The 27,491-nt window shown below is 43.6% G+C and overlaps 1 protein-coding gene and 1 long non-coding RNA gene across 7 annotated transcripts; one reads left to right on the plus strand and one right to left on the minus strand.

Annotated features, from left to right (window-relative positions):
• The first annotated feature begins 14,025 nt into the window (after window positions 1–14,025).
• On the plus strand, window positions 14,026–21,179 carry LOC130370279 (zinc finger protein 611-like). Of its 6 annotated transcripts, none has more exons than XM_056575996.1 (9): window positions 14,026–14,215; window positions 15,414–15,477; window positions 16,082–16,365; window positions 16,584–16,650; window positions 16,919–18,458; window positions 18,556–18,730; window positions 18,829–19,049; window positions 19,163–19,493; window positions 19,610–21,179. In XM_056575996.1, the coding sequence occupies exons 1-5, from the start codon at window positions 14,051–14,053 to the stop codon at window positions 17,548–17,550; spliced, it is 1,212 nt and encodes a 403-aa protein (XP_056431971.1). In that variant the 5' UTR covers window positions 14,026–14,050; the 3' UTR covers window positions 17,551–18,458; window positions 18,556–18,730; window positions 18,829–19,049; window positions 19,163–19,493; window positions 19,610–21,179. The 6 variants fall into 6 exon arrangements, with proteins under 6 accessions (XP_056431971.1, XP_056431970.1, XP_056431972.1 ...); XM_056575998.1 differs by adding an exon at window positions 15,053–15,134 and having other exon boundaries at window positions 14,126–14,215; window positions 15,411–15,477; window positions 18,556–19,049; XM_056575999.1 differs by adding an exon at window positions 15,053–15,134 and having other exon boundaries at window positions 14,126–14,215; window positions 18,556–19,049.
• A 2,819-nt stretch (window positions 21,180–23,998) lies between these two features.
• LOC130370355 (uncharacterized) lies at window positions 23,999–25,251 on the minus strand. Its single transcript, XR_008893030.1, has 2 exons — window positions 24,680–25,251; window positions 23,999–24,303 (listed from the first exon to the last, which is right to left on the minus strand). It is a non-coding gene; the product is annotated as an uncharacterized LOC130370355 (long non-coding RNA).
• Between the last annotated feature and the right edge of the window lie 2,240 nt (window positions 25,252–27,491).

Below are 27,491 nucleotides of genomic sequence, written 5' to 3' on the forward strand. Positions count from 1 at the left end.
CTCGTTCCTTTTCAGTATAACATTGCATGAGGAGTCCAATTCCTCCACTGAAGTGGGTAGAAAGTGCCTTTACAACTCTCTGCTAGTTAACTATCTGTCACTTCTCTCTGCATGTAGTTATGTTGCACAATGCACGAATGCTGCTGAGGGAGGTATTTGATTCATTGGCTGAATTGTCCAATCAGCTCCAAATTACTACAATGAGTTGAAACACAAGACACAGTGTACTGTCAAGTGTTTCTTTAATACTCTTGGTAGGATAACAAACCTACCATGATTAATCGTTCCTTATGTCGTATGGTCATGTACAGGGGTTGGGTTTGTGTCGGGTCTCTTCTTTTTCTGTTCACTAATTATTTTTGTGTGTGTGTGTGTGTGTAGGCCTATATATATATATATATATATATATATATATATATATATATATATATATATATATATAATTGAATTAGTTTTACCCTGTTTATTTTAATTTGTTGTCTACCCATGACACAATTCTTTCATTTGTGAATAAAAATTATAATGTAACTCCTGCTTTGTCTACATCAGAGTTCAACATTATAAACTAAGAAGGAGGTAACTGTTATGCAGCTAACTTATAGTGCAATTTATTCTTATGATACATAATTAAATTGATGTATGACCGTTATTCGTTTTCATCTAAGGCAACAGTAGCTTAGTAGCTCCACTCGTGAAATGTTGGTCGTCCAATAATATTATTTCTCGAATATACACTTGGAGCAACACTACTACTACAACAGCGTGAATTCGAACCATTTATTTCAAGAAATATAAACAAAAATATATGTAAACAATGAAACTTATAGTTCCTCCTGAGGGTCGTCAGCTTCTTGGTGCCCGCACTACTGGCCGTCTGGAGCTGGATATTTTAGTCGGATGGTCTGCACGACGCAAGTAGGTAAAACCACACGACAGCCTCGGCCCAATCTCTCGCCTTGCAGAACCCATTCCAGAAAGTCTCGATAGGCTGTTAGGCGATATTGTCTAGACAAAACATTGAGCACACAGATAGCGAAATATGTTCTTAACCATTAAAAATTATATGACTTGGTTTCTAACGATACAAAGATTAATGAAAATGGGTGAAATGTACATTTAAACATGTTCAATAAAAGGATAATAGAACGGGGAAAGGTTACCTCCCCTTTCTCTGCTTTGCCCGCCCACAATTTGTCCCGACCGCCCATGAGAAAAGGAGCTACGACCGCGTGGGCTCAGCACACACACAGTTCTTTCCTGGAGAGACATCATATATTGCAAGCATGGCAGTTGCTCAGTGTTGGGATGTACAAATGATCACAAAACTCTATGTTTAGTTCCTCCATCCGAGACTATTTTCTCTGGAAAAGCGCCAAACATTTCGCCGACTTCCTCAACTCGGTCCGATACAAAGCTGGACTTGCTGAACGTCTGGAAATGGAGTCCGGATAAGTACCAACACTCCTCGGCTCAGCTACAAACCTCGAACAAGTAAGTCAACTACCGCTATAACATTGTGTTGCTTTATTCAAGATTCAAGATTCAAGATAATTTATTGTCATTTCAGCCATATACACAGTATACAGTGAAATGAAATAGCGTTTCCCAAGAACATAAGGTGCAACATAGAGCGACAATAATAACAAAAAATCAACAACAACAACAACAACAACATGCTACATATAACTGCAAACCAGTAAAGTGACTGTGTGGAATTTGTAGTGCGGGAATATAAATATAAATATGACTATGTGTCTGAGTAGTGCGGGAATATAAATATGAATATAATAAATATGAATATAAAGCAATAGTGCAATAGTGCATAAACCAAGGGTAACAGAGATGATCAGATCTGTCCCTTAGAGTTGAGGAGTCGGATGGCCTGGGGGAAGAAGCTGTACTGTAGTCTGGTTGTGGCGGACCGGATGCTCCGGTACCTTCTGCCAGACGGAAGGGGGGAGAAGAATTTGTGTGAGGGGTGGGAGGGGTCATCCACAATGCTGGTTGCCTTGCGGATGCAACGAGTGGTGTAAATGTCTGAGATGGTGGGGAGAGAGACGCCGATGATCTTCTCAGCTGTCCTCACTACGCGCTGCAGCTTCTTGCGGTCAAGTTTGGTGCAGTTTCCGAACCAGGCAGTGATGCAGCTACCCAGGATGCTCTCTATGGTCCCTCTGTAAAAAGTGGTGAGAATGGGGGGTGGGAGGTGGGCTCTCTTCAGCCTTCCCAGGAAGTGGAGGCGCTGCTGGGCTTTCTTAACCGTGGAGCCGGTGTTGAGGGACCAGGTTAAGCTCTCGGCCAGGTGGACACCAAGGAATTTGGTGTTCTTCACGATCTCCACCGGGGAGCCATCAACGTCCAGCGGCTCGTGGTCCCTCTGTGCTCTCCTGAAGTCAACAACAATCTCTTTGGTTTTGTCTACGTTCAGGGACAGGTTGTTGACTTTGCACCAGGTTAGCAGTTGTTTCACCTCCTCTCTATAAGCTGACTCGTCGTTCTTTTCTATCAGACCCACCACGGTCGTATCGTCGGCGAACTTGATGATGTGATTCGAGCCGTGTAGCGCCGTGCAGTCGTGCGTCAGTAGTGTGAACAGCAGTGGACTGAGCACACAGCCTTGAGGGGCCCCTGTGCTCAGAGTGGTGGTGTTGGAGGTGTTTTTCCCGATCCGGACTGTCTGGGGTCCCCCGTCAGAAAGTCCAAGATCCAGTTGCAGAGGGAGATGTTCAGGCCCAGCAAGCCCAGCTTCGTGATCAGGTGCTGGGGGACCCACCCACCTTTTTTTCCAGGTGGGTGAGTGCTAGGTGGAGGGTGGTTGAGATGGCGTCATCGGTAGAGCGGTTTGCTCGATACGCAAACTGCAGGGGGTCTAGGGTGGGAGGCAGGAGGCTCTTTATGTGCCTCAGGATCAGCCTCTCAAAGCACTTCATGATGGTAGAAGTGAGTGCTATGGGGCGGTAGTCGTTGAGGCAGGACACAGGTGACTTTTTCGGCACAGGGACAATGGTGGTAGTTTTGAAGCACGATGGGACGTTGGCACTGCTCAGGGAGATGTTGAAGATGTCCGTGAGAACATCTGCCAACTGGTCTGCACATCCTTTGAGCACACTCCCGGGAATGTTGTCTGGGCCAGCAGCCTTACGCGGATTCACTCTGCGCAGTGACTTTTTCACCTCAGCCGTGGTCAGACGTAGCACTTGTTCGTCGGGAGAGGGAATGTTCTTCTCCGCCACCACATCATTTTTTGCTTCAAACCGGGCGTAGAACACGTTCAGCGCATCAGGCAATGAGGCATCGCTGTCACAGGCTGGTGTAGATGTCCTGTAGTTGGTGATGGCTTGAATGCCCTGCCATAGCTGCCGTGTGTCTCCACTGTCTCTGAAGTGGGCGTGGATTTTCTGAGCATGTGCACGCTTAGCGTCCCTGATAGCCCGGGCCAGTATTGCCCTCGCTATGCTCAGAGCCTCCTTATCACCTGCTCTGAAGGCTATGTCTCGGGCTCTCAGCAGTGCACGTACCTCTGCAGTCATCCATGGCTTCTGGTTGGAGCGTGTGGTGATGGACTTGGTGACAGTGACGTCATCAGTGCACTTACTGATGTAACCAGTCACTGATGCTGTGTACTCCTCCAGGTCAATGAAGCCGTCGGTGGTTGCTGCTTCCCTAAACATATGCCAGTCGGTGCACTCAAAACAGTCCTGGAGGGCAGAGATGGCTCCTGCTGGCCAGGTTTTCACCTGTTTCTTGGCTGGTCTGGAGCGTCTGACGAGCGGTCTGTATGCTGGGATCAGCTTGACGGAGATGTGATCCGAGTATCCGAGGTGGGGGCGGGGCTCAGCCCGGTACGCACCAATTACGTTGGTGTAAACAAGGTCCAGCATGCTCGCCCCTCTTGTCGCAAAATCCACATGTTGATGAAATTTAGGAAGCACAGTTTTGAGATTTGCATGGTTGAAATCTCCAGCGACAATGAGCAGTCCTTCTGGGTGAGTGTTTTGGAGATCGCTAATGGCTCTGTAAAGTGCGGCCAGCGCATCCTTAGCATTTGCACTGGGGGGAATGTAAACAGCTACCACATGCAGGGAGGAGAACTCTCGTGGCAAATAAAAGGGTCTACATCCCACAACCGCGTATTCCACCAGCGATGAACAGTACTTTGAGACTAGGGCAGAGTTGTTGCACCAGTCAGTGTTGACGTAAACACACAGCCCGCCACCTCGGGTCTTGCCGCACAGTGATGAGTCCCTGTCGGCTCGATGCGAGGTTAGTCCGTCTAGCTGAATGGCCGCATCCGGGACTCGATCGTTGAGCCATGTCTCTGTAAAAACACAGACACAGCAGTCCCTAGTCCCCCGTTGAGTAGTCCGCTGGTAGATGGCATCAGGTAGGTATGTGTGTGAATACACACTGTAATGCGAGTGTTGTACACTTCTTTGGTATTTGGATAACTGTTCTGACTGAGCGTGCACCTCTGCAAACCAGGGGGATCACACATGAATGGGCAAAGTTCAGCAAAGGGGGTACAGACACTGCAGTGTCTGTACCCCCTTTGCTGAACTTTGCAGTAGAGATCATGATCTCTACTGCTTGGATACCAATGCAATGTCCCGAATCTTTAACAATTTCTGCTCACCATACTACAAACGAATACAACTGTCTTTTTCCAGCTTCGTGACCGCAGTAGTTCTAGCGTTGTCACAAGTTCCCTCTACCATAACCTTACTTTCACTTTGAGCACTCCCCCTCAAAGAGCTTCTAGCTCTTTTCAGGCTGCACTTGAAAATAAGAATTTTGTTTTTAATTTGTTCTCATGGGTAAATAAAGGTTAATAATGAACTCCGTTACAGCTCGTAAATTACGGTCTACAATGTGTCCCCGGAACGCAGCATAATGTTATACATCGATCTGGTCTGAGTTCACAGGTAGTGAGTTGCGGGTTTGACTGCCATTCCAGGGCCCACTCATATTTTCCCCATCACACCTGATTCAAATCAATGGGTTATTAGCAGATTTCTGCAGAGCTTTATGTAATTCTATTGAGATGATGAGATGAACTTTTCAGATAAACGAAATATGCAAACAAATAAATTATATAAATTCATTTTATCATTTCATAGATCCAATTTTAAGTATTACGCTAATATAATTCACTAAACATGCTTAACTTATGTCTTCTTACAACTTGCACCTGGAATACATACAAAGTAATACATTGAGTACTAATTTGACCTTGTTGTCTCTTCACAGGCCAGCACATCAAGTGTTTACATTCAGCTGCTTCTCTCAATGGATGTTGCCTGCCATACAGACTACCTGGAAACACACACTGTAGCCACACGGCTATCCTTAAAGACTTTGCTGCCCCATTTTACAAGTGAAGGTATGTACTTTCCACTTTGAGTACATTTACTTGATGTAGTAGATTCTGCATAGATTCTAGGCTGTTGCAAGACACTAACTGCGCTAACAAGCTCTTTGGAAAAGCATCATGACCTGACCAGCGCCCTGCTAAACTTGAGTCAAACTTAGGAGTTGTATTTCAAAGATGGAATCAGTCAAGAGCCCAGAAGGTTTTCAGGACAGATGCCACATGAGCTGTTTATTATTCTCAAACATCAATGAATTCAAAATGTATAAATGTTAGCTGATCAGTTTACCGTTGTCGCTTGTTATTGTCAAAATAGAATAATTGCGCTTGTCTCGCATGTCGTGTTGTGCTGCTCAGATCATTTTGCGCTGGTGTTCGTTCAGTGTCCACCAACTGGCCCCCGCTTGAGCTTTGAGTCTAGGGGGGAGGGTGCTGGAGGAGACATCCCTCTCCAAAACTCTGAATCTTTGTCTGCAGTACACATTTTAAACCCTCTGTGTCTGCAAAGAATTTAGAGACCGTAGCCCGCAGCGCGGCGGCACCTCAGAGAGTCTGCGTGTGGACGCCCCTGGCTCCTCCCACATGTCCAGTCACAGCGGGGAGCTGCGGATTCTGAGCGTCTACGGAAAAGGGGAGGGCCCACTGGCGGTGGACGGCCATGACACCCTCTTCACCGCGTCCGAAGTGGAGGCCCTGAACTCGCTGTCTGCGGACCACAGCGTGGCCAAGAGCCTGGAGCGCGGCGAGCGGCTGGTCTGCCGCGAGGAGCTGAGTGTGCAGGTTGGAAATCATCTTCTCATTCACCATCCAAAAGAGAGGCTTCCTCTGTTACAACTCCAGCACACACCCTTATAAAGCACAATCCTTTATGATTTAATGAGTCGTAAGTGGGGATTAAAAACTATTCTGTGCAAATGAAAGAATGTCTTTTGTGTGTGTTTCCTTCTTTATGTGGAAAGCAGCAGACCCCAGACACCATTTCAATCAAGGTTGAAGAGGATATTGGTGGAGGCTTGCCCGCCGTAGGTTAGTAATACACATTGCATCCATGGAAGCAAACGACCTGGATCAACTGAGAATGTACTCGATTCTAACTGCGCTGAAAAGCCTGGTCCTCTTTGGAAAAGCATCATGACCAGCGCCCTGCTAAAACACGAGTCAAACTTGGGAGTTGTATTTCAAAGATGGAATCAGTCAAGAGCCCAGAATGGTTTCAAGACCGATGTCACATGAGCTGGTTTATTATTCGCAAAGATCAATGAATTCACAATTTCTGAATGTTAAAGGGATACTTCACCCATTTAGAACCGGCGTTCTATCTTTATAAAATCGCTATTGTAATATAAATAAATATATAAATAAATATCAGTCTAAACCAGTCTCCCCTTGGCCCATTTTTTCTCATCTAATTTTCTCCCGAAATGACGTCAAATGACGCGTTTGACGTCATTTCGGGAGAAACCTCTTGTCCCGGTAGAAGGGCCGAGGACTACAACCCACTTTTGGTGGCAAATTTTTCCACCAATAAGGAATGAGAGGGGGCGGGAGCTCGCGTACTGAGGGCGAATGAGGGGGACGGGAGACCGACAGGTGGGCGGGGCAGCGAGCGCAATGCACTGTGGTAGTTGGAGGTTTTCTTACTTTGAGCCAGAGAGACCATGAAAACACTCTTTCTGCCTTTTTTCAGGCTAGGATGAACAGATTTCAATTTTTTTTTTCACATTCATAATACATTGAATTATTTAATTCATAAAACCTTCATATTCCCACCGGTGAAGTATCTCTTTAACTGATCAGCTTACAGGGGAGGACACGTTGTCACTTGTGCTGTGTTCCAATAACCATACTTCCATGAGTACCCTTAAACGTAGTACACTATCCTCACTCACTAAGTGCTTATTTTTCAGACGTCAGTGTTGTTCCAAATCGAATGCTCCGTGGTGCACTAACTCGAAATTACGATCACGACTTCGGCCGTGGCTCCTCCCTCGCAATAAACATCCCGCTTTGAACGGTGAACTCTTTACGCCTAGCAGCTATGAAAATCTATAAAAACTACAAAATGACTCCATTAATGCAGGCTATGTGGAAAATGCGCAGACTTTGGCTTAGTCTGGTTCCGCCCTCTTCCGCTACGTAGCTAAGAGTGCTGCCGTTGTTGAGTACGAAATCTAAATGTGTAAATCGATCCACACTTCGCTATTTGACCGTTTTGAGTACACCATCCGGGTCCTTTCAGTACACTTATTTTCGCCCGATCTGAATTGGAACGCCCTACGTACTCATACTAAGGCTAGTAAGTACGGATAGTATGGATATTGGAACACAGCATTGTTATCGTCAAAATAGAATGATTGCGCTTGTCTCGCATGTTGTGTGCTCAGATCATTTTGCGCTGGTGTTCGTTCAGTGTCCTCCACCTAGCCCCTGCTTGTGCTTTGAGTCTAGGGGGGAGGGTGCTGGAGGAGACATCCCTCTCCAAAACTCTGAATCTTTGTCTGCAGAACACATTTTAAACCCTCTGTCTCAATGTTACATAAACATTAGGGCTGTAACAATAAACCAACTCCCGATTCGGTTTGTATCAAGATTTTTGGCCCACGGTTCGATACATCCCACAATTTTTTTTAATCTAAAAAGCATTTTATTTAAACAACACTTGTATAACAATAAACTTAATGTTACATTTAATAAAAAAATGTTTGGAATACTGATCAGATTTGAACCGAAAGAATACTACTAATGTATCGCTAAATAAATAACCAAAGATTGCAGTTGGAGGATGCTTGCAGGTAGGCAAAAACCCTCACCTAGTTTTATGGTTTCGTCAAAGATCCTATCATGGATTCTTATTAGGCTATGTAGCTTAACTAATTACATAATCAGGCCGTATAGAATGCAACATGTTTAATAGCCTAACTTTCAAATAGATGGGGAAAAAACATGAACGTCTGATTCGCAATAACGAGGCATGTGTGTGTGTGTGTGTGTGTCTGCGTGAATGGCAGTCTGCGTATGTGTGTGTGAGTGACGTCGGGCTACTTCTAGCCTTTTAAGTTGTTTAAAATAACGATTTCGTTTTTTACCATGACAAGATGCCCTCATGGTTCCCAGTTTATAGCGTTTTGGTAGAATCGGCTAAAAACAGCCTATTTAAGAATGCGTTTACATGCGCTTTTGTGCTCCCAAACGAACATCCATCTCGTTATCATCTTAAACATATCCAAGATCCATTTTAAACCGGATTTCTCCTTTAAATGGTTCCACGACACACTCTTTAGATTAAATTAGTCAAACCAGGTTTTCCGCTTTAGGTTCAATGCGTGTTCACATAAAAGGTGTGTTTATCACGTCAATTGACTCCCCCTTATGCAAAGTGAATCGAGCGTGCGTGGTGTATTATTATGAATTCCTACAAGGAATTCAAAGTCCAAATCACAGTCAAGGGGAACACGGTTGCCCATAATATGGCTAGGGTAGAGGGCTGGCAAAAAATAGCCGTCCGTGTTAATTCGGAAGTGAAAAGATTCTGCATATTGTCTAAAAAATATCATGCATCATCATGCCTTTTACTCCCATAGATGTGGTGCCAGCACGCTCCTACGAACATGGGGCCAAGTCAAAAATAAATATTAAAATAATATTCAACGTGGTAAGTTGTAAGCATCCATTTGAATAATTTCAGGTGAATCTAGCCTATGATTTGCATTGGCCTAGGCTCCAACCTTTAGTCACATGTTGATTACCTGCAGCAAATAAAAAAAAAAGTTAATACGACTGGGAGGAGGACCGCTCCCCCGCCCTTCACCACTTCGGAGGAGCTGGCTCTCGCCAATAACGAAGGTCGGCCGATGATGGTAGGAGTGGAAGAGGGGGTGTCCTCTGACCCCACTGCCGTGACTTCCAAGGCGTTTGTAATGAGTATGTATTCATTTATTGGCAATGGACATCAATAATGGTCTTGCTAATCAAATGTGAAATGATTAAGTGTAAATTAATTGTTATTTTTAGTTAAAGGTACAGACATTAGTTTGGAGGGGCCGCCGACAATCAATCTCCAATCCGAGGTATGTAACTATCAAAGCAAAGTGTCACGTATTCTTCTAAATGTTTAATTTCTGGACAGAATGTCCTTTGATAGGTTTCCCTGATTCTTGCAGGAGACTGTCGGCCTGTGACTCCAGGGCGACTATGGAGGGGATTTTTCTGAACAATTCTCACAGCTATAATATGAATTTGTAGAATAAAAAATGCCTATGCCTAATTGTGTCACTGACATAGCGGTTATGTGTGTGTGGCTGATGGTGGCTGCTGCTGAAGGTGGATGCTGATGGTGGCTGCTGCTGAAGGTGGCTGCTGATGGTGGATGCTGAAGGTGGATGCTGATGGTGGCTGCTGCTGATGGTGGATGCTGCTGAAGGTGGATGCTGATGGTGGATGCTGCTGAAGGTGAATGCTGCTGATGGTGGCTGCTGCTGAAGGTGGATGCTGAAGGTGGATGCTGCTGAAGGTGGATGCTGCTGCTGCTGGTGGCTTGAGCTGGCTGGTGCCGGGTAACACTGCTGCTACAGGTCGCTGCTGCTTGAGGCGATGGCTGCTTGAGCTGGCTGGTGGTGGCGATGATGGTGGTGTCGCCTTCTGCTGCTAGTGGTGGCGGCTTGTGCTGGCGACGGCTGTTGGTGGTGGTGGCGGCGGCGACTGCTGCGATTGTTGTCCTTCCTTTCGACCTGATGCACTTTACTATCCTTAACCTCAGCCTGATGTTTGTGGAGTATTTTCTTTGTTTATTAATAACTTATAATGTTCCTCCCTGTTCCTTCACTTTGTTCTTGTTTTACAAGTTAGACATACACGCACACCTGTTTACACATTTGTTGTTCTTGTTGCACACATGACTAACATTGTTTTATTCATTGATACCCCCTGGCTCTACTTTGCTGTTCTTGTTCACTTACTGTATGTTTGCTTTGCTGTGCTTAGTCCTTGTTCCCACTTGTTTTTGGTTCCACAAACCTCAGCCTGATATATCTGGCATCTCAAACACTGGTTCCAGCTTTACCTGGCGCCTACTCCTTTGCAGCGTGCAGATGTTAGGCAGTGGAATCTGCATTTGCTGCAGGGTTTTATAACCAGTGGTCCATTTTTACTTGTATTGCTTTTTTAATTGTCTCCTTTCCTCACCGTATTCCTCTCTTGTCAACACTTATATATACAATATTCATCCCTGTTCCTTCACTTTGTTGTTTTTCAAGTTGGACACACACACATATTCTTGTTGTCTGACCCAATGTTTAATAAAAAAATACTTTCATTTGTTCTTTAATATATGATACTTTGTGTTCTGCTTAGTCTTAAAGTAGCATGGTTGTGTGGTCAGCTCCTGACTCATCAGAATAAGTTGCCTGGAAACTAAATGCTAAATGGACTGTTGCTACTCTGCTTTCTCAATCGCTCTCTGACCACGGGTACGTGAATCGGAATTACAAGCAAAATCAAGAACATTTAATAATAATACATTTAATTAAGGGGCGCATTTTCAAGACACCCAAGGTCACCTTACAGAGCATATAGTCATCATAAATCGTTTAAAAAACAAGACATTGTGGGAAAAAATAAATAAAAATAAACATAAATAAATATTTAAAAATATTTATATTTAAAGGTTGCATAGGTGATTTGCTTTTTTGGCCATTTTTGCAAAATTACTTGAAATCCTTATCATAACCCGCTTACAGCCACTGAGTTAGAAGTACTGACATGAAAATTAAACTTGTCAATCATCTGTGGAACGTGCAGGGCTCGAAAAACTCCAGCCAATCATATCCATTGCCACCGAGTTTCATTGGACAGTAAGTACGTCAATCAAACGGTCGTACTGCACTCCCCCTCCCCCCCTCCCCCGCGCCCCGCGCGCGACCCCTTCGTGCAGTACTCGTGACCCAGAGCTCGTGACCCAGAGCAAGCTCCTGTTTGTTGTTATCCTGCGGTATCTACTGGAACTAGTTAATCCACATTTGGACCTAGCAGTAGAAGACAATTTCCATGGCAGACAAGACGCCACAATCCCCACCACCACCACCACCACCACCACCACCACCGGCAAAGAGAAGGAAAACTCTTTTTCAGAGAGTAATTGATAATAAAAACGCTGAAAGAGAAAAACTGAAATCAAGAATAATCCTATAGGCGCTGCTTTTGAACGTTGGCGGCAACTGAAGGACGAGAAGGGTCTAAAAACCGATGCTTGTGTGGCGGTTGATCTAGTTTCAAAGTTTATACCGTTTATACTCGGTAATACCGGTGTTGAGACGAGTGTATTACTCGGTGTGAAAATGTCCACACCGCGGCAACCCTAGTGAAATCCAGGACTTCCAATACAATTATATGAAACAAACATACATTTTCTAAAAATAGTATTGATTTATGTGACCGTTTAATGTTTATAACATCTGGTGCAACCATAGCCGCGAGAACGTATTCTCAGCAGGGGGTGCTGGAAAAAAAAACCCGGCCTGCACTAGACTCGCAACTCGTCACATTGATAAAAAGATATATAGCAGCGCAGCTCAATTACACCAGTGCATGCGCGCACAGTTGAAAATCGATCGTTGTGTTCACTTCCTTCACACCATGGTTCACATCCAGCTGCTCACAGAACAAGTTTAGCGCACCACCGCGCTACCCTCACACTTTTTCATATAACCTTTTTTCAGCACTAGGACATATGAGCATTAAATAAATGCTGCGTCTCAACATGCCTTGGACAGCAGCGAGGATGACTCGCTTTGCCACGGGCCGAAACAGTGCGGAGCGACCACAGCCAGAGCGAACACAGCGGGGCAGAGGAGTGTCAGGAAGTCTTTGGTGTACACATCAGTACGGCCTATTTGCACTACTGTTTAGTGGCAATGCAGTGTTTTATTCTATGCCTTTTTATTTTCGTATATTATTTCAATTAATACAATTTATTTATTCATGAAATCAAGATCTGGTCTTCAAATCTTTTTTCCAAATATAGGTCGTATTACAATGGGGTTTGTGTTTATATTCGGACCAATACGGTACAGCGGATGCTCACATGACGTTAAGCATTTCCTGGTGCATAATGTGACGCTTCAGAAACTAAAATCCCGTTTCTCCCCGTTGATACGACAACACATAACCGGCGTTTTCAGAAATCTCCACTTTGGTTTTTAGAAATGATCGTTTTCTGTGATAAGACAGGGCCTCGGACAGGGGGTGTTGCAGCACCCCCAAAACCCCTACTTCCCGCGGTGCTGGGTGCAATTTACAGCTGAATGTAGTGCCATGTTGTTAAACGAAAACCTACGCTAGCCTGGCTCGCTCTCGCGCATCTCTGTTCGCGCTCGTGCATGATTGCGCGTCCAGGTACTTGGAATGGGTGGAGTCAGAGTCAGCGTTGAAGGGGAGGGGGTAGGACCGTTTGAGTTGTGTATTTTCAAAATCTGCTGGCGTTTCGCAAATCGCGTACCCAACCTTTAATAGTCCAGTTGCGCTAAAATGAACATCTTGAATCGACTTTGATTTCAGAACAGATGTAGTAAGGTTATGCCACTAAAGTCAGTAGCCTAGTGCTACCCATGCTTACACGAACGTGAAGCTTTACCTCAAACTTAAAAACGTATCTAAGTAGCTTGCAGTTGTCACCCTACCACTCCAAATGTAAAACTGACGTTTAGAAATATGCAACAATGGTCAGATAAGTACTTGCGTTTTTAATTTATATTTACCATTCAATATTGCAATCGCTGCTGGCAGTCCCATTGAAGAACACGGCAGCGTGGCCTGTTTTTGAACTATACAGGCTTACATGAACAACGTGACCACCCTGCCGGCGAGATCAGAGAGTGTCGCAACCTGGTCGCAACCCGGGAACACTGCATACTTCCGCAATCCACCAGTGCTCAGCGGCCAAGCCTGGTATTGCAGCTGTTTAAGCTGGCTGTGGAGGGGTCCCTCAAATCATGAGACCCAGAAGTAGATATCTCCGTTCACTCCAATACAAGTGGGGAACAGGAATGTGTCTCCGCAAAAAATGTCTGGATATCAATCAAAGGCTCATAATTACCTTCATGCCATGTCCTAAAAAAAATTAAGTTTTTTCTTTTCAAAACGCCACCTCAAGCGTTTTATTAGCCGTTATCTCGCTGGGGAAGAGGGGTGTGCAGCTGAAAGGAGTCGTAGTGAAACAAATGGCATCCGAGAGGGCCTAGTTCAGTGCTCCGTTAACGTGTCCGATTTTTGGACTGGTTCATCTGCTGCTCAATAACTCTCACGGTCCTCTGCTTGCGATCATTGTGATTCATCATGTATTTATCCATTTATTCAAAAGATCCAAAGACAAAGAACAGGTGCATTACGGTATCATTTTATATTGTTGTTGGACCGGAGTGGGGGAGTGGGCACGCATGCGTTCTATATTTCTGCATCCGGTACGTCACGGACTAGGCCACGTGTCTTGGCCCCATAACGCGGAAGCAAATCGCTCCTGTATGCTACCCTGCGCCACTGAGCAGTTTTTTTAGGAATGAATGGGCGGCCAGTCCGTGGTCCATCCTTTATTATGTCCATGCTCTGGCAGCATCTTTAGACGGATGAGGAAGCCGGAACCATTACTTCATAGGCCACGCCCACTGGATACAAACGCAGCGCGGGAGTCAGATGAGGTCAGGAACATATGGCCGTCCCGTTGCTAGAACACGGCAGCGCCAAACATTTCACTGCTTCCTCAACTTGGGCCAATACAGAGCTGGACTTGCTCAACGTCTGAAAATCAAGTCTGGATCAGTACCAACTCTCCTCGGCTCAGCTACAAACCTCGAAAAAGTAAGTTAACTAACGCCATATCATTGTGTTGCTTTACTGTATATGGTTACCTTGTTAGCATTATAATGCTGCTTTAGCATTAGCGCTACAGCTAACAGCCAAGTTATTGTCGCTAATGTTAAGGTAGATAGCATCAGTTATGTGTGTAAATACCATGGACCTATTATAGAGAAAGGACAGTGGACTAATACATGGCTGCCCATTCATAACTATAAATACACGCACTGTAAGTCGAGTGTGCATCTCAGCAAGCATGGGGCATCACACGAGAATGGGCACAATTCAACAAAGGGGGCACTGATCTCTACTGCTTGGATACCAAGGGAATGCAATGTTTTACAATGTCTGCTCACCATACAACAAACGAATACAACTGTATTTTACCGGCCACTGGACTGCAGTAGTTCTAGCGTTTTACTGATGAGGAGATTGACCTGTTAAACTCATCCTAAATACATATGGTGCGTTCGGGGCAACCCTTGTTTTCGCCCCCTTCTACCCTCTTGTACTCCCAGTTATAACTGGTTGTTTACGGGCTAAAAGTGTACCTGAAACGCACTATTATAGGCATGTTTTCCCCTTCTTAACACCTGATTCAAATCAAAGGGTTATTAGCAGATTTCTGCAGAGCTTGAGGTCATGGTATTGAGTTGATGAGATGAACTATAAAATATGTAAACAAATCAAGGATGTAATATCATTTCATAGAACTAATTTTAAGTATTAGGCTAATGTAATTCACTAAACATGTTTATCTTATATCTTTTTGCAACTTGCACATGGACTATATACAATGTTACAAATGAGTACCTATTTTACTTTGTTGTCTCTACGCAGCCCAGCTCATCAAGTGCTTCCATTCAGCAGCTTCTCTCAAGGGATGTTGCCTGCCAGACAGAACACCTGGAAACGCATACTTGTAGGCACACATAAGAATATGTTGGCATTTTTGCACTTAAATAGTTAATCGCGTTTTAGCCTACATTCAGATGTGAACTCATTCTTGCATGCGAGGGTCTTGAATCCAAAAAAATAAATACGCAGGCAAGACATTGAAATTGTAGGGCGTGCCAAGCCGCGAACGAACCAGCTTGGCAGTGTAAAAACGCCTAATCTGTCAGTAGTGGGGATTGACAACTATTCTGTGAAAATGAAAGAATATGTCTTGTGTTTGTTTCCTTCTTTATGTGGAAAGCAGCAGACCCCCGACACCATTTCAATCAAGGTTGAAGAGGATATTGGTGGAGGCTTGCCCGCCGTAGGTTAGTAATACACATTGCATCTATGCAAGAAAACAACCTTGATCAACCGAGAATGTACTTGATTCTACCTGCGCTAAAAAGCCTGGTCCTCTTTGGAAAAGCATCATGACCAGCGCCCTGCTAAAACATGAGTCAAACTTGGGAGTTGCATTTCAAAGATGGAATCAGTCAAGAGCCCAGAAGGGTTTCAAGACGGATGCCATATGAGCTGGTTTACCATTCTCAAACATCACTGAATTCATAATGCATGAATGTCAGCTGATCAGCTTAGAGGGAAGGACACGTTGTTGCTTTTTAGTGTCCAAATATAATTATTGTGCTTGCCTCGCTTGTCATGTGGTGCTCAGATCACTTTGCGCTGGTGTTCGTTGAGTGTCCTTAACCTGGCCAACCACTTGAGCTTTGAGTCTAGGGAGGAGGGTGCTGGAGGTGACGGCCCTCTCCAAAACTGTGAATCTGTGTCTGCAGTACACATTTTAAACCCTCTGTGTCAATGTTGCATTCATTTAAAGAGTTTCTTTCACGTGTACAAATACACAATGCCTCCCTTTATGCAAATAATGTATCAAAACAATTGATTTTTCCTTTTTTTCTCCCTCTGCAGAAGACTGTGATGCCTTCAGAGACCGTAGCACTCAGCGCGGCGCCACCTCAGAGAGTCTGGGTGTGGTCGCCCCTGGCTCCTCCCACATGTCCAGCCACAGTGAGGAACTGAAGATTCTGAGCGTCTACGGAAAAGGGGAGGGCCCACTGGCAGAGGACGGCCATGACACCCTCTTCACCGCGTCAGAAGTGGAGGCCCTGAACTCGCTGTCTGCGGACCACAGCGCGGCCAAGAGCCTGGAGCGCGCCGAGCGGTTGGTCTGCCGTGAGGAGCTGAGTGTGCAGGTTGGAAATAATCTTCTCATTCACCCTCCAAAAGAGAGGCTTCCTTTGTTATAACTCTAAAACAAACCCATAGAAAGCACACACCTTCATGATTCAGTAGATGTTTTTACACTGCCAATTATGCCCGTCTTATTAATCTGTCGGTAGTGGGGATCGACATCTATTCTGTGAAAATGAAAGAATATGTCTTGTGTGTGTTTCCTTCTTTATGTGGAAAGCAGCAGACCCCAGACACCATTTCAATCAAGGTTGAAGAGGATATTGGTGGAGGCATGCCCGCCGTAGGTTAGTACACACATTGCATCTATGCAAGAAAACAACCTTGATCAACTGAGAATGTACTCAAATCTGCCTTCTCATTAGGAGCCTTTAACCCATGACCATCCAAAGGGCGACATGGAAAATGCATAATCGACAAATAGAAGTTAGAAAGAATGTCCAAATATAATTCTTCCAATACACAAGTGTGTACAAAGTACATACTGTATACCTTTTGTGAAAATGATTAATTAAAAGCATCACTTTCTCTCTTTCTCTGTTTACCTCTCTGAAGAAGACAATGACATCAGAGACTGCAGCACGCAGCGCGGCGCCACCTCGGAGAGTCTGCGTGTGGACGCCCCTGGCTCCTCCCACATGTCGGGTCACAGCGGGGAGCTGCGCATCCTGAGCGTCTACGGACAAGGGGAGGGCCCTCTGGCGGTGGACGGCCATGACACCCTCTTTGCCGCATCAGAACTGGAGGCCTTGAGCTCGCTGTCTGCTGACCACAGCGTGGCCAAGAGCCTGAACTGCAGCGTACGGCTCGTCCGCCTTGAGGAGCTGACTGGGCATCAGGGCGGCCGCAAGGGCCGGCCCGGTGTCTTGTGTGGAAAGGTTGTTCCCAACAATGCCAATATGATTGTCCACATGAGGACTCACTCTGGGGAGAAGCCCTACAAGTGTGACCAATGCACGAAGCGGTTCAGTCTGAAAGGCACCCTGAATAGACACATGATGAATCACTCTGGAAAAATCACCAGGAAATCTGCAGCTGCACATAGACACTATCTACTCTGTCCAGTTTGTTTGAGGACCCAAGAGTCTCTATCCTGTCACCTGCGCAGAGTCTGCATGAAGGATAAGACACCACCACAGATCCTAGAGGTGGTTGAAAGGCCAAGAAAGATGTGTGTGACCTCCTGAAGAATGGACGGGCTTTTAGTTATGCAGTCCTGAAGCAAATCGTCTCATCACCAAATCCATTCGAAGGATTGATTGAGGAGCTGAAATACCATCACTTGTTTGTGACGGGAGTCCCTCCTCCTCTGCCCATTGGTAATCCAAGGTTGGTCACCGAAACCCTTTCTGAATGCCCTGGGGAGGCACCCGGAGAAACAGAGCCATCTGATGTGGAATCTTGCGGCAGCAATGAGCTTTTTCAATGTAGACAAGAGAAAACGTATACCAAAGACAAAATGGTGAAAGCGAAGGATTTAGGCATTTTGAAAAAGCATTCAGCAGATCATCCATTGCTCAAGCGCTTTGCCGACTACCTAAAGAATGATTACGAAAATGCAAAGTACCAACAGGAGGTTGACACTGTTTCCCGGTACCTGTATTTTGCTGATCCTACGGAACCATCTTTGAAGTTTGTCAATGACAGAGAGAAGCTCAGAGACTTCCTGGGTCAACAGGCTAAGGCAGGGTATAAGGCACAAACATCAGGAAATTACATCAAGTGCTTGAAAAGGTTCTTGGAGTTCCACTTGACAAGGACCGACTTGAGACAGGATGACGGGGAGCTCTACAAGCAGTGCACATTATATTTGAGTTTTTTAACTTCTTCACAGAGTGTCCTCTCTAAGCAAGCGAGCAAAGAAATTGTGCAAAAGAGTCATGCCTTGTCGTTTGACAAAAGTCAACCCACACCTCGTGAATGCTTGGCTGTTCTTGATAAAGGTGAAGGTGACTTAGTGAAAATCATGAATCAACTTGATGACAGTTCTTCTTCCTCCCTGAGTAGGACTGAGTGCATATTTGTGCTATACTATCTTGAGGCAATTGTCATACTAAGACACTGCCAACGGCCATGTGTGGTGCAGAGCATGAAGGTGAGTGTTACTGCTCTATTGTGCTCTATTGATACATTTACCCTGACATTTTAGCCTTACATTTCCTAATCAATGGCATATCCTCTTTTTGTTACAGGTCAAGGAATGGCTTGAACGGAAACACGCAGATGATGATTCAATCGTTTTTGTAAAGGACCACAAGACGGCTGCACATTTTGTGGTCTCAATTGTCCTGTCCAAGAAGGAGGAGGCGTGGTTTGAGAAATATTACACCAAAGTGCGGCCACAGCTCCTTGCTGGCGAAAGGAAACGTAAGCGAGATGAGCAGGATGAGAAGGATGGAGATGATTTTTTCTTTGTGTCCTCGCGCGGTAAGCCAATTAACAATGCAGCTGGTGATCTGATAAAGCTCCAGCAAAAGTGCAACGTCCCCCAGGTGAGCAGCCAGGTTGTACGGAGGGTATTTGAGACAGCAGCTAACCGCCTCGATGACCCTCAGAAGAAAGCAGTTTCTGACTACCTGGGCCATTCTGGCACAACAGCTGACAGACATTACAGGATGAAATCTCTTGAATCCATTGTGATAGCTGCTGGTCTGCTGAAGAAATTACAGAGGCAGAAGAAGTCAAGGTAAGCATTTCATATTTGTCAACATAATGCCAACATAGTCAAGCACACCACATTCTATATGTAGACACACACATGGTTTTCTTATAATCTCATTGTGTTTTATTTTTATGTAGTGCTGGGCCTTCCGGAGAAGGGACCCGTCAAGAGGCTCTTGGAGAAGGGACCAGCCCTCAGTCAGTGGAGTCTTCCAGCCATGGTGACCATTGTGCTCTCCCTCAGCCTTCTTTGAGACAGCTAGTGTTCGATTTAGAGAGGATTCCTGAGGGAAATGACAAAGTCAAATTCCACGAGGCATTCAAGTCCCTCTTGGAAAACCACCCTGTGACACTGAGTGGTCAAATCCCAAAGTGAGAATCCGCAGGGACACCTCGGAGGCCAATCAGCGGAAGCTTTACACACACTGGGCGCAAAAGCAATTAGAAATGCGTGTAAAACACACCCGTGGTAAGTATTTGACTTCACATATTTAACATTACTTTCAAGAAAAACTGATTGCATGAAATGACATTTTAAATTATTGTGTTCATAGCTAACAACACTTTTGTTACTTATTTTGACAGAACAATTCAATCGGAGGAGGCCAACGAAAGAGCGTGTCGACACATGGGTCAAAAAGCAGGGATGGAAGTGCAAGGCTGCCAACATCAGCACTGAGGTTGTGGAGAACTGGGCACCATCTGGATCTGAGGACCGCATCATGGACAACAAACGGATCCAGACATTGGTGAAAACACAAGACTGGAAAGGACTACACATCACACAGTTTGAAGAGAAGGGCGATGGGATCATTACAACCCGCACTTTTAAGAAAGGCCAGGTTGTATGTGATTATCATGGGCCTGTTGTTAGTGGAAAGGAGGGCGAGAACGTACACAAAAACACAACTGGAAAGGAGACTGGATATATCTTCTTTTTCCGGAACAGTAAAGGACAGCCAATGTGCATTGATGCCCACTCAGACAGGTGTCATTGCCACCCTGACAAGAGAACATTTGGCAGGCTGGTGAATCATTCCAAAAAGAACTCGAACATCAAGCCCCTGCACTGTGTGGTGGACAAGCATGGAGAAATGAAGGATGTGATCCTTTTCATTGCAACCAAGGACTTGCCAGTGGGTGAGGAAGTTCTGTTTGACTATTGAGTCAACAAAAAATCAAAAACAATGAGGGGTCGGACCTTGACTGGCTCTAGCAGGGCATCAGCCTTCAGAGACACATATGACATGTCCCTGGTTGGTGAAATGTTTCATCTGTGTGTTTGTTTGTGCTGATGGCTCTTTAAAGGATATGGATGAGGACTCCAAAATCGTACCATGACCCGTTTGGTGAGATGTTTCATATGTTTTTTAGTGGATCAATTCTTGGCATGTATGGATAAACTTTCTGATTATGATGTGTGGCCTTTGACCTTTGGGGGGTGGTGGGGCGGCGGGTGACTCCTAAAGCTTACAGGGCATCTGCCTTCAGAGACACATATGACATGTCCCTGTTTGGTGAAATGTTTCATCTGTGTGTTTGTTTGTGCTGATGGCTCTTTAAAGGATAGGGATGAGGACTCCAAAAGCGGGAAATGACCCATTTTGGTGAAATGTTTCATATGTGTTTTTTAGTGCTGATTTTTGTTTTTGTTGTGTAGCTGTTTTGCAACTTGTTCTAGCTTGTGTAACTTAAATTGAGGTTCTGTGGTGATATCCTGTTTCGTATCTTTAGAGATATATCAATTAAAAATCTTATTAATTCTAGAGGACTGCTGAGGTTTCTCTCATTTTGGTAAACTTCAACACACTTGCAGACTTTCTCCAAGATTGCCTTTTTTCCAAAGACAGAGATACACTTTCAAGATATTTTATTAACATTTGCACTTCACATTTTGATTCATCATTTCAATCACACATTCCCCAAGGTCTGGAAAAGATAATAATTGTGTCTGTACATAAATGGATGCATTTCATTCACACACAGAGCAACTGTAGGACTGCAATGCAGTTTTGCATAATTTCTTCGAGTGAAACCAGCCCTGCCCTTCTTCAATGCAGCATGTAGTGAATGGACTGAGGATACCATTGAAGTTATTGCTAGACATTTTGAAGTTGTATTGGCAGATTTCAAATTCAGTGGCGATACCAAAAACTGGGAGGCTTGGACTATGGCAGTGAAGTGGGTGAGTCAAGAGTTGGTTGAACTGCATTGATGCGGCAGACAGAGCTAAAGTGATGATTCAGGAGAAATTTGAGAAATTGTATAGAGATAAAGCCTTGTTTACAAGACATGAGCATTTCAATGACAAATTTGGAAATTGGAAGCTAAGCATCCAGAGACCAGTATTGATCATTGGAGATTCAAATATGTCAAAGCTACCAAAATGTAATGATGAGAGAGTACAGATAGATTCTTATCCAGGTGCCAAATTTAGCCATGCCTTGCACATGTTGAAGAAACAGAGAAAACAGATACTGGCCTGAAAGTAATTCTTTCATTTGGAATTAATCATGCAGACGGCTACAAATTAGAGCAGGTAAAGAAAGATTTGGAAAACATTTTTAAAGTTGCACAAGAAAGATTTCCAAAGGCTGTCGTAGTTATGCCGTTGATCTCTTTCTCAAAACATCTTCCCAGCCATAAGAAACGAGTGCTCTCTTGTATTAACTCATGGATTGAGCAGTATCCACATCTTTCTAACATACCTGAGGAAATGTTTAAAACTAGCGTGAATGATCATATACATTGGTCTCCACAAACAGCAAAACACATCCTCTCTGACTGGAGAACACAGTTTAACTTTTAATTATCAGTGCTAGAATATATACTGGTCCAGGCCAAGGATCAATTCTTGGCATGTATGGATAAACTGTCTGAATATGATGCTGACTAATTGTATTCTGCAGATAAAATTCTTGTGTTGTACTACCTTGAAGCTATTGTGATTCTAGGACACGTTCAAAGGCCGAGCGTGGTGCAGACATGACTGTGAGGACAGCAGATGTGATTGCCACACCAAACAGCCGCCGGGCAAGTTGATCAAGTACTCCAAAAATAACTCAAACGTAAAGCCCAAACATTGCAGTTTGGTATTGAATGGAGAAATAGGCATGTGACTCTTTTTCTTGCAACCAGGACTATATCTCCAGAGGAAGAGGTGTTGCTCCCTCTTAGTGTCAAATTAACTCTTTGAAGGACTCCTAAAGCTTACAGGGCATCTGCCTTCAGAGACACATATGACATGTCCCTGTTTGGTGAAATGTTTCATCTGTGTCTTTGTTTGTGCTGATGGCTCTTTAAAGTATAGGGATGAGGACTCCAAAAGCGTGAAATGACCCATTTTGGGGAAATGTTTCATATGTGTTTTTTAGTGCTGATTTTTGTTTTTGTTGTGTAGCTGTTTTGCAACTTTTTCTAGCTTGTGTAACTTAAATTGAGGTTCTGTGGTGATTTACATGGTTTTAAGTTGTACAATTGTGATAAATGTGTTTTTTATTATTTAAACGAAACCACACAACTATATACAAAAACAAACATAAAAAAAAAATTCAATCATCCCCCTCATCATCTCCCAAATATCCCTCCTCGTCCCTCTCCTCAGCCGGGGGTAGTTGAGGGGGAGCAGGCTGCGTCCCAGCTGGGGAGCCAGCTGGGGACGCAGCTGGGGACGCAGCTGGGGAGCCAGCTGGGGAGGGGGGCCTCCTCCTCCCCAGATAAAGAAAATAAATCCTCCTCCTTTAAAAAAACATTGTATGCATTGTATTGTACATATGTATATAATGTATTTAGAAATAAGTTTACATTGAGACTTGTAACATAAAATGTGGCAATAGGGTGTAACTTACAGTTCTGGACAGGATGATGTTGGAGTCCTCCGACATCCCCCCCCCCCCCCCCCCCCCGTCGTGTAGCCACTTGTTTCGGCCATCTGAAAAAAATAGTGGTTAAGTTTTGTATAATTAGTCATGAATGGCCGAGTTAATAAAAGGAAAAGGCCACACACACACACACCCTGGAGAGCTCCGGTCAGTCCGATTTTGATGCCCTTTTCCCGGATTACCCCGAGGCTCCTCACACACCCTCTGGAGGTATTAAAATCACTTTTGGGCACCGTGGAGACCCTGCAAAGCGCTGCTTTGGTAAAGTGCTATCACTTCGCTGCTATCACTGATATGCTGCTATCACTTCTGTGTATTATATTATTATTATTAATGTCTACTTTATCTTTTTCTATATGTTAAATGTGTATGTCTATGAGTATGTCAGAAAACCTGGCGGTGGTGACAAAAAACTACCAACATGATCTGCATGAGTTGTTCAAATTAGCTAACTTCTTTCCACTTTGTTGCTAGCTACTTCAGACCTCTAATTAGAAAGCAAACATTTATGGTATAATCTAATATTCTAATATTTGTATACAAAAGTGACAGTGTTGACATGTTATGGTAGTGACAGCAGCAGTGTCTAAAAATATGAAGTGGAGAAAAAAGCGAACTTACATGAGCTTGAGCAATTTGAAATAATGTAAATAGAGCAGAAGGTTTGAAAAGAGGGTCTTCAGGAATATAGTTGACTTTGTAGGTGTACAATTGTAATGCTTATGGTAAATATCTGTCCCTGCACAGATAGCAAAACTTGATTGAATCAACGTTGAGATATGGTCAGGCTGAAGGTTGTGATCAATATTGATGTCAGACATTGAAATATACATTGAAAGTGCTCGCTATGATCAACATTGAAATAACGTTGAATTTCCAATCAATTCTGACAATGAATCAACCTTGATTCAATTATGATATGATCAACATTGAAACAATGTAGAATTGAACAACATTGATTCAACTATATATATGCATTGCATTATACATTGAAACAATGTTATTATTAAAGGGCCATTTCAACACTTTTCAACCTTGCTTTGTATGTTTACAATATGCCTCATTATAAACCTCATTAGATTGGCTATTTCCATTCTTTTTAAGAAACCAAGGTTTAGAACAGCTGCTTTATTGAATGCTCTATGAACAAAAAAACTACAACAACAAAACAGACCATTATTCAAAAAGTTATTTAATAAATATTCAAAAGCAATTATAAACAAACATCTTAAGGAATTATGAACATTAACCCTATAATTAACCCTGTAATTAGAACATTACAGTAACATTTGTCCTTAATAGTCCTTAATCTTTGCCTTTTCTTGGTACCCCGCCACTCCTCTCCGGTGCGTAACGCAGCCACTTCTGCAGGGCACCCCTGTACTGCAATTCTGTCAACTTGCGGTCAAATTGAAACAAAAAGAAAAAAAGAATATTCATATAGTAAAACAATGGCACAGTTTATGTCTACTCTGTGTCTCAGAGAAGGGCACTGAAATGCTTGAAATTATGTCACTGGTAGGCCGGAAACGCAGAGCGAGTAGACAGAAGTGGTATATTTAGGTATTGAGTGATTTATTTATTTTTAATTATGGCAGAATTGGCCCTCCATATTTATCAGGCTCCCTCCATGATGAGGAAAATGCATCCATTCTTATTGACTTCAGAAGAAGTTTAAAATACTTATGAATTAAATAAATATTAAATATTAAATAAATTTAACATCCATCATCAAAAATGCCAAAATCCGTAGTATTTTGATTTGCAGACTCACCAAACATGCAGTCCTGCATTAACGTGTCCTTGAAGGCCCTCTTCGGTCCCTTTCCCGCCCAGTTGAAGATGCATGCTACACGGTTTGCCATGGTAGCGGATAGCATTCGCCGGATCATATTTTCGGCATTGGTCCCTCCGACTAATGCCAAGCGGGTAATCTTAACAGATTAGAGAGAAAATGGTTAGTTTGCTAAAGTGTACAATGTGCCATGTCAAATGGACAGCGAGAGAAGCGTCGTAGCAGTCTCCTTTTGCCTCCTTCAGCTGATGAAAAGGTACGCCCAGTAATATGAAGGGAGGGAAAATAGTGCCGGATGAGGTCAGACTTTTTCACGGCCAACAATTCGTGATGCAAATGTATTACTCTTTTGAATGCATATTATTTTTTGAAGCAAAACTACTTTCTGCAGCGCAAAAACCGGGCCAGAACTCCGCTCACGGGACGCAGTGGGGGAAAAGGCACTGCTGATGCCCGACACCGCTGATGAGGATGTAATACGACCTCTTGTCCAAAAATCCAAACTATCCCTTTAATGCCTCCAAACCTACAATTCCTGACAAAATGTAAGAAAATACTTGAAAAAATGGTTCACCATATTTCGAAGGACTAATTCCTCCTTCAGTGCAGCTTCAGCCTCATCAAACTGCTCCTCATTGGCGAGTGGCAGAACAATGGGGAAGGGCTCCTCTCTCTGTGATCCCGCTCCAGGAATACTCATGGAGGATTTGGCAATTTCAGTCTTTATGAACTGAATGTCCCGTGACATTTGCTTCACCTCCATGAGTAGCTCCGTTAGCATCTTGGTGTTTTGGTTGGCAGCAATGTCTTAGAAGAAAAGCAATTGGTTTTACATTACATTTCAAGGATAGATTGACCATTTTCAATTGTTTAGAATGACACTCAGCAACTCACTGATGTTTGCACCCCTAACTGATAGTAACCATTAATTCCTTGCTTGCTCTGATGGCACAGTGTGGTAGGGGCTTGAGTTATACATTTGCATTCACATACAGACAGCAATAAGAAAATAAGGTAAATAAGTACTATCAAAGTTGTTATGAATGAGCACCATATAGCAACTAAGGATGCCGATTGATTGGCCATTGAATGGCAGCATTTGAGATTGGTTGGCATGTCTGGTGTTAAAAAATATATATATAAAAAAAATGTTAGTTAACTCACCTGTATAGCCCTGGGGGTGTTGATGGTGATTGCCAGGAAAGTCTAAAAGAGGACAATCAAATTATATCCTTGCAAGATAGGGAGACACTGAATAAACAGACTCTAGACACAATAAGAGTGACTGAGGGCATCACATAGCCATGGAGCCTATTTGTCTACTTACCATCATTACAGAGATCTGTTGACTCTAGCTCTGCCAAGAAGTTTCCACAAAAGTCTAAAATGAGAGAACACAAACATAAACTATGATTGCTATAACTCAGACAAAGCACATTTAAAATATGTCCGACCTGATAGTTTTTTAGTTATGTGAAGTGGTTCACTTACCATTATTAGGCTGGTCAAATGACTGAACATCCTCAGAATAGTTTCCTCCAGAGGCTAAAAGAAGGGAACACAAGAAAGGAATAGAGCTGTAACTTTTCAACACATATCACATGACTGATATGTTTGCATGTATTGCCAGAGGAACTAAATTAAAGCTCATATGCCATTGTAATAAGCAATGACATACCACTGCTTGCATCTGGGGTTGGTAGAGAGGGGTACTGGTTGGATACTGGCAGCACTGTATTAACAAATAAGTTGAATTATACATGGCAAAAGTAGTTGTAGTATCATAACTGACAGTGTCACCACTGTACCTGGAAAGTGAATAGCAGGTGGCTTGGCAAATTTTCTCTTAACACTGCTGGTTTCTGGCTCCTCATCTGACTTCGCATACACAGTATTTGTTCTTGAAAAATATAAATCAAACATACCCAGCAATTGAAAGAATTTTAAATATAATTACATTAAATGAGCAAGTCTTGAGAAAGACTGTTCTCGGGTCAGGAGCCCATCGCCCGTTTCTGTGAAATTAGGCGGATTGACATACAAGTACACATAGACATAACACAGGACAGATATCCAATCAAACACTCAAAGCTGAGTGCCAAGCAGTTTCAAGTCTTTGTTATGACTCGTCCGGAGATCGAACCCTGACCTTATAATCTCTGGGTTGACACTCACCACAAGGCAGCGGCGTCTAGGTGTAGGCTAATTTACCCAGCACATTTGGTTGAGGAATTCAACTGTACCTTGTTCTTCTTTTCCGACGTACATCTGCTTCCACCTCTGATTCCAAATCTGTGGTCGGACATCCAGTAGTGACATACTTTTCTTCATGTTGCTTGGCCTTTTCAAACGAGGCTGTAAAAGAACAGGCAGAAAATACAGTGCCATTTTTAAGAAGTATGATAAACAACGTAATATAAACAGGGTTTTGCAAATGGCAATTCGATTTTAATTCAAATACATATCTGTTTAGTTTCCATCTGCCAAATGAGGTAACTAACTACCAATATATGTTATACTATACCCAAACACCCACGAGTAATGGTTCTCCTTAGATACTAGAAAGGAGAACAAAATAACATCAAGGTGGCCACTTCAATTAACCTGATTGACTAGTCCCATTTGTGACCGATATAAAAGTAATGCCATTCATTCTGTCACAAATGGGATTGACAGGCTTAGATATGGAATAATTCACATCAGACAATAGTGATGTAGTGACTACTTACCACAAGTATTTAAGAGCCGAACATTCTCATACGCGGTCCATCCTTTACGGGGCATCATGTTT

Source organism: Gadus chalcogrammus, chromosome 17 (genome assembly GCF_026213295.1).
Source record: "Gadus chalcogrammus isolate NIFS_2021 chromosome 17, NIFS_Gcha_1.0, whole genome shotgun sequence".
Taxonomy (NCBI): domain Eukaryota; kingdom Metazoa; phylum Chordata; class Actinopteri; order Gadiformes; family Gadidae; genus Gadus; species Gadus chalcogrammus.

Bases quoted from the DNA above. Each gene is read 5' to 3' on its own strand.
- LOC130370279 (XM_056575994.1), top strand. From the start codon at position 17,823: ATGGTGAAAGCGAAGGATTTAGGCATTTTGAAAAAGCATTCAGCAGAT. The intron at 18,459-18,555 runs GTGAGTGTTACT...TTTTTGTTACAG, and splicing joins GTGTGGTGCAGAGCATGAAG to GTCAAGGAATGGCTTGAACG. The intron at 19,050-19,162 runs GTAAGCATTTCA...ATTTTTATGTAG, and splicing joins CAGAGGCAGAAGAAGTCAAG to TGCTGGGCCTTCCGGAGAAG.